The sequence below is a fragment of the Clupea harengus genome, chromosome 14, assembly GCF_900700415.2.
Source record: "Clupea harengus chromosome 14, Ch_v2.0.2, whole genome shotgun sequence".
NCBI lineage: Eukaryota > Metazoa > Chordata > Actinopteri > Clupeiformes > Clupeidae > Clupea > Clupea harengus.
In genome coordinates, this window is record NC_045165.1 from 13646410 (window position 1) to 13653909 (window position 7500).

Genomic DNA, 7500 nt, shown 5'->3' on the forward strand with positions numbered 1-7500 from the left:
GCACGCTGTTCCATCTCAGCGGCCCACATTCAGGCAGCTGGTGGAGGATCACGACCGCGTGCTGTCCATGACCTCTACTGATGTAAGACACACTCTTCCTCTCCTACTCTCCTCCTTTCCTGTCTCTCTCTTTCTCTTTCTCTTTTCTCTTTCCTCTCCTTCCCTCTTCTATTTCTTCTCTTTCTTCACTAGTTCGTTTCTCCACTTGTTTCCTTCCTACATCAACCTTCCCTCCTATCCTTTCTCTACTTTTCCCTACTGTTCTTCTCTTCTCCTCTCTTATTTACACTTGATATGGGCTTTCCTCTAATCTCTGCGTGTGTGTGTGTGTGTGCGCTCCTCAGGAGTACCTGGACCTGTCGGTGACGTTCGAGCAGTACTCCCCCGCCTGCCCTGACTCGGGCAGCACCTGCTCGTCAGGCGACGACTCGGTGTTCGCCCACGACCCGCTCCCCGACGCACCCTGCCTCCCTCGTCATCACCATGGCAACGGCGTCATCAGGACGTAGCCCTCCACTCAGACCACCACCCCCCCCTCCCCCTCCACACACACACACACCTCACCTTGCTTTGGAGGAAATGCTTAGTCATCCTCGCCGCTCAGTTGCACCGTCATAGGTTTTGAGCTGCATTTAACCGATGGGGGAAAAAAGGAGAGAGGAAAAAGGAACTGTTGCCAGTTTTTTTTGTTTGTTTTCTATGTGAAGGATGGACATTTGTCTGTTTTTCTTTCTTCTTCCAGATATGTTTCTTTTTTGTCTGTTGTAGAGAAAGAAAAATTCCTATTTTTGTACTCGGCCAGTTTCTTAGATCATTCAGTTGGAACTTTCTGGACAGTCATACCATTCCGTGCCTATCCAAAAAAGACACACATACCAACAACAGCAAATACACACTCAAAGGGAATGAGCGGATCTGCAAGGACAACCAAAAGTGTTGCCAAGCAACTGAATATTGTGGGTGTGTGTGTGTGTATGTGTGTGTGAGTAAGTGAGTGAGTGTGCATGTATGTGTGTGTGTGTGTGTGTGTGTGAACGAGCCCTTTACACTTACGGCAAAGTATATCCTTTACTGCAATAGCTGAGGCCAGAATGGGACTAACCCACGTGGCCAGTTCTTCCCCTCTGAACCTCAACATGCTGGCTCTCCTGGACTCCAGAAGCCTGAAGAGAGAGTTACCCCCCCTCTCCTTTTTTCTCTCCACGGAAGGGGGGATAAGGCATGATGGAGTGCACAGTCCATAAACGAGTGCAGAACTCAACTCATGCAATTATTCTTCCTGAGAGAGAGAAAAAAAAAAAAAAAGAGTTTAAATGTGCTAGGAGGTTGGACAATACTTAAAGATGTGTGCTTTTGTATGTCCTGAAAAAAAAAGTTTTTATTGTAAATATATAAATATAGAACACTATGTATCATATTTGCAATCTGCAACGGTGTACTTTAAAGAAAAAAAAGAGGACTTTTTCTTTACTGACATTTTAGGATTGGAGCATTGCAATGGAGAGAACACTGGTGAAGATTGTGGAAACATTTAAATCTAAAATGATACAAAAAGGTTTTATTTGAATAATTAACTTGTATATTTGTAAAGGTATTTATAGACAATAACATACAGTTTTTAAGGTTTAAAAGATATAGTCTAGGATTTTGGTACTGTAACATTTTTTTTCCAGATTTTAATTTTTCTTGTAACTTATTTACAACGGAAGTGCAACATTATTTTCTCAACTGGTTTTTCATTTTCTAATTTTCTTTTTTGATACATCTTTTTTGTTTACAGGTGAAAGAATGTATGGAAAGTGTTATTAAGAAATCTCTTTGGATGGATATGAAAACTTATCATCAGCAACTTAGATACCAGAACAAAAACATTAACCGTTTTAAAAGAATCCAAGGAAACCAAATGTTTTTTTGTTTGTTTGTTTGTTTGTTTGTTTGTTCGTTTCCTTCTGTTCTGTTTATGTTATTTTAATTGTGGCGTCAGTGTTATATGTTTGTACATCGAGACAGCTAGTGAGGTTCCCTATGCAGGCGTTAAACCCTAAGGCTTCTGTTTATTCTTAAAGACTGAACAGAAACTCACTGTCTGGAACAGATTTCACTTAAAAGTAGGCCCTAAAGCACTTTTAGATATACTAGACTTAGAAAAAACTTACATAATTGTGATAAGAAATTGACTTTTAATATTTTAAAATATAGTGCCAATTAGGAGAGAGTGCTTTAAAATCCTGGCACCACAATAAAATGTAAGCTCTTCTTCTTGCCAAGGATGCATCTCTTTTACATGCCATCAACATGAAATGAATGTGACTTAAACTGGCTAGGCTCTTTAAAAACAAAGTACTATGAGAAGTCCATAGGACATGTTTGCAAAAGTTGTGCCTGGCATCGGAAACCACACTGCTGCTCGCAAGTGTTTCTGCATATGAAGGAAGGTTCTGTGACCTAAAACCCTGAAAACTCGACACAAAGAACTATGGAGTAACTAAAACAACATACTGTAGGCTAGAGGTTTTTTTATGTGAGAGAGTGTGTGTGTTCGTGTGTGTGTGTGTGTGTGTGTGTGTGTGTGTGTGTGTGTATGTGTGTGTGCATACCTACGGATGCTTCATCAAAATAAATTTAAATGTTTGAATGAAATTGTAACGATGTACAACGGAAACGTTCTGTAAAAGTGCCAAAAACTTTTCCATTCTTTTTATTTTTTTCTTCTTCCCATGTTGCGTTCTTAATGATAAACAATCCCATGCTGCCTCTGGGCATACTTTGGTCCAAGTGGATTACAGGGGCTTCTGGGATAGCTGTAACCCCCTCAGGAGGACCTGGGAGGTACAGATGTTTACAAAGCGAATTAGAAATTGGCAATAATCAGGAAAGGAACAGAGGAGAGGAGAGACAGAGAGAAAGAGAGGGATGGAGAAAGAGAGAGAGAGAGAGATACACATGCTGCTAGAACTGAAAAATGAGTAATAGAGACAGTAACGTTGGTCTTAAATGCAGTATGTGATTTTTTTTGTTTTGTTTTGTTCTTGTTCCTCTAAACATTTTAATTGGCTAATTTTTCTACACGCTAAGTGCCTGAAATGTGACGTGTAGAAGAGACGAAGAAAGTAAGGGAGCGAAGGAGCGAGGAGGAGAGGAAGAGTAGCATTATCCCTGCTGAATGGAACAACTGCACTTCACATCCTGTTTGGATTGGGAAGGGGGGTGTTAATCTAGATTAATAGGCAAACCAAGTCACAGTAACAGGGCCAGATTTTGAATAGTAAGGATACGTGGCACTTGTCTCGAAGGGGGAGGGGGTGGTGGTGGGGTGGGGGGTGGTAGGGAGCAGTGAGACTGATGCTCTTAATTTATTTCTTCCAGGCTGAGTTGAAAAGCTTTCCCTATGGCGAGAGTTGCTATGACTCCTCAGAGAGCAGCTGAGGTTGGCACAGGTCTGGCCCTGGCATGGCACGGATCCGCAGTAGATCTCTTCCAGATTTAGCGGGCATCTGGGTTCCTCCTGCACGTCTAATTTGTCCTCCTGTCTTTTTATTTTTTGTTGTTCCTTTTGCCTTCTCTCTCTTTTTTTTTTTTTGTCCGTGAAAGTACCAGTACCGAGGTGGTGGGTGAGTTCACAGGGAACACAGTTCCGTTTAGCAGGTTCTAAGAACATCCCAGCAGGCAATGCAACCACCAATAGCTTTTGAAAGCCAAGGTGCAGGCTGTGTGTGAGTGTCTGTTGAACACTGCGAGGGAACAGTCAGTGATGTTGCAGCTTCTGTTTACTTTGAACTCCACCCTCTCCTCTCCTCTACTACTGAAGGTCCCTCAGAGGGGTCCTCTCAACTGCCTGATCAGAAACTCTTTTTATTTATTCTTATTGTGATGTATTTATACTAATCTTTTTTTTTTTTTTTTGTTATGTTTTGGTGGATGGTAGCCATTTTGTGACCCTCCCTTAATTTAAGATGGAGGCTGAGAGGGAGTGTGTTTCAGGTCAGTTAGGGGTCAGGAGGTTGTGAATCAAGGTGAATTCTCTGGAACCTTCTCTGAACATCTGAAAGCTTCAATGCTGGTTGGAATAATTAGCAATACAGTGTGACCACCATTCTTCCATTCATTTTGATTTTCTTTTTTTGTTCTATTTTCTCTATCGTTTTCTTTTTTGATAGTTCCACCACAGCTCTTACTAGACATTACAAATATAAGTTGAAATTATAGGTTAATTTGTTTCACAAACAGTTGCTGTACATCAGATAGATTTATATATAGGTGTGTAAATTTGATTTAAGAGAAAAAAAAGCAATTTAGCAAGGTTTTTTCTTGAAAAATCTTAAACTTTTAACCAAGCAATGCATTCCACGTAGAAGCTCTTTTCCCCCCAGAGTTTGACAGAAATTAACTCACTTGTTTTTATTAGAATGAACATTTTATTTTTCTGTCTTTCATTTGCTCTGACTTTAACAAATTCATCAAAGATTTAAGATGATTGACTAACAGTTTGGTATGAAGACAGTTCTTCATCATTGTTTCATGTCAGTTTTTCAATATTTTTTTTTCCCTCACGATTCTTCTCTCTGTTTCATGATCTCTCCGGAACATTCCTTTTTGCTGAAGTTCCGCCATTCCTCTGGGCGGGGCCAAAGCTCAATACTCTCATATTAGTGTGTGCCTGACAAAAACTATGCTGTCAAAACAAAAAAGGTGTTTAAAAGAACGCTTCAATAAAAGAGTTACAAAATGAAACCTTGGCGTGTCAAATAATTCTGTGTTGAGTCTTGTTGGAAGATAAAATGAACACATTTCTTGGTTTGTGGTCACCTGACCGACCATCTATTCACCAGTCACATAACAGACTTGCACAACCTCATTCTTAAACTTAAACATGAATTCAGATTATACCCCTTATTCTGGGGTGTTTTACAGTTCAAGGCCAGAACTACATTTCCCAAAAGCTTTGTTGTTCTACAACCATGATAATTAAAAGACAGAGTTGAATGATTATGTTAAACGGTAACCATAGCAAAAAGCAGCTTTAGGAAATACAGCCCAGCCCAGCTTAAGGATATCTAAACTCCAGCCAGCTCGTCTTCACTCGGACCAATGAAATGGAGAAGAGAATGTGAGATAGCTAGCTCCTCTAAAACCGCTGGAGCATTTGACCCAGTAGAAAAAAATCCCAGAGTTTGGCCATCGATTAGTGCCAGACAGTTGTGTAACTGTCAGTGAGTGCTGGTGGAGAACCGAAGACGTTTGAGGAGTGGAACAGGCTTGGCAGTGAGCACAGGACGGGTGTCTCTCTGGCTTCGGCCCCAGCGCTAAACACACTGCCTCCTCTGAGCCGCCAGCCTAGATTCATTTGTGCCGAGTCATGTCCTGTTGATGAGCGGACAACGCTGTGGCGTGGCGGGGCGGTCAGTCTCCCTGGCCGACTCTGCCAGCTCAGGCAGGGCTGAAAGGTGTGTGTGAGAGAGAGAGAGAGTGTGTTTGTCTGTTTTGTAATGAATGCTCAAGAATGTTTCTGGCGCCAGACTGCAGGACAGTGAGAGAGATCTCTGTGTTTTTGGGCTACTTGGCCGGTGCTCAGCTTGTGTTTAGAGGTGTGTGTGTGTGTGTGTGTGTGTGTGTGTGTGTGTGTGTGTGTGTGTGTGTGTGTGTGTGTGTAGACCCCCCTCCAGCCTGAAGTGTGTCTTGAAGGGAACGTCCTGCTCCTCAGAGCAACTTCCTCATTCATGCTGAAGAGGCCCATTCACCAAGGTGCATGTGTGTGTGTGTGTGTGTGTGTTTGTGTGTGTGTGTGTGTGCGCCTGCCTGCCTGCCTGTGCCCCTTCGCTCACAAGCTAAATGGATGTTTCTGTTTCAGATGTGTTTTCATTTGCAGAACTTTTCCATCTCTCAATCCACCTTTTCCCTACATTCCCCCTTCTCTCCCTCCCTCCTCCACTGTCAGTCTCTCTCTTTCTCTCCATCTATAACATCTATACATTTCACTCTTTCTCTCCATCTATAACATACACACATATATATATATGTAAATATATACATATACATATACATATATATATATATATTTCACTCTCTCACACTCCTTCCATCTCTCTAATTCCTTCACATCTGTCAGGTCTGATCATTGAACTTTCATTAAATCTTACTTGCCCCATTTTTGAGGTAAAATAGTGGGAGAAGGTGGGTACAGAGAAAAGTATGACGTGCACTAAAGGTCTTTGGTCCGATACATACTGTGAGTTGGAAGGTTCCGGAATGTGTTCTGTCCACGTAAGTAAAGGCTGCTTGAACTTTCTCTGGACTCTGAAACTGACACTGATGCCTAAGACAGTTTAAGCAGCCTTTCCTTTTGTGGACAGAACGCGTTCTGTAGCCTTCCAACTCACAGTATGTATCGAACCAAAGACCCTCCATGTACATCATACTTTCAGTAATACAGCCTACAGTAACATTTATTTTGTACTTTAGTAAAACTCTGATGTCTACAAACGTTCAAGCAGCCTTTGCTTTCACGGACACAAATGCGTTCTGTAATTTGTTGACTCACGGAATGTATGGACCAAAGTCCATTTGCACATCAAATTCAGTCATTTAGCAGAACTGTTATGTGGACATAATGGACATTCCCTGGCCCAGAAGGATCAGAGTGTAGTGCATTGTGTATTCACAGCCAGAGGAGTATAAATGTGGGCCTCGGACATCTGTTTTGTGGACTTTTTTAACTTTTGTCTATGAGATGAGTTTGTTTTGTCCACCAAGTGAGAAGTGTATTCAGCGTATTGTTCACAAAATCAAAAGCATAACATTCAATCCAGAGCGCAACATGAATCATCCATTTTGTTTTCCGTGCACGAAAGAATGTGCTCTCTTTTGTATTTTATGAACACAATGCTAGCACGTTTGTGTCTTTCGTGGACAAAAGCCATTGCAGTGTTACATGGTTTCATAATAAATGAATGCATGTTGTAGCAAAGAATGCCCATGAAAAATGGCCTGTTGGACCAGGCGCCCCATCGGTTTAGGGCCCCTAACAAGGCTCACTCTCTTCAGTCTCAAGCTTGGTGTTGGCCTCCGTGATATGAAACCCCTGTCACTGAATGACGTGGAAGAGAAAGGAAGGGGCCAAGGCAGGGAATGCGTTTTCTACTCAACCCTTTTAAACTGAATGCACAATATATACTGAGTGAACGAAAGTGTACTGAATATATATACTGAGTGAACGAAAGTGTACTGAATATATATAAGGAGTGAACGAAAGTGTACTGAATATATACTGAGTGAACGAAAGTAGCTTCGTGCATTTTTACATTTCTGTATGCTTGTGTAATGGGGACTGGGCACATAGAATGTCATGTTCTAAATGAGTGTGGATTCTCTCTCTTTCTCTCTCTCTATCCCTCTCTCCCCCTTCTCTCTCTGTGTATATGTGTGGTTAAAATGTTTGGCAGAGACCTGGTGGCTCATTTCACAGTGGGTGCTGTTCTCTGTCCTCAGTCAACAAGCCTAAAT

At 41.7% G+C, this 7500-nt stretch overlaps 1 protein-coding gene across 3 annotated transcripts in view; it reads left to right on the plus strand.

Moving 5' to 3' along the window:
• fgfr3 (fibroblast growth factor receptor 3) overlaps positions 1-4731 on the plus strand; it is a 57265-nt gene extending 52534 nt beyond the window's left edge. For all 3 annotated transcript variants that reach the window (XM_031580212.2, XM_031580213.2, XM_031580214.2), the window contains exons 17-18: positions 1-82; positions 345-4731. The exon at positions 1-82 is cut by the window's left edge and continues 24 nt beyond it. In XM_031580212.2, the coding sequence (XP_031436072.1) occupies positions 1-82; positions 345-509 (247 nt within the window). In that variant the 3' untranslated portion in view covers positions 510-4731. The remainder of the gene's footprint in view (positions 83-344) is intronic.
• Positions 4732-7500: the final 2769 nt, after the last annotated feature.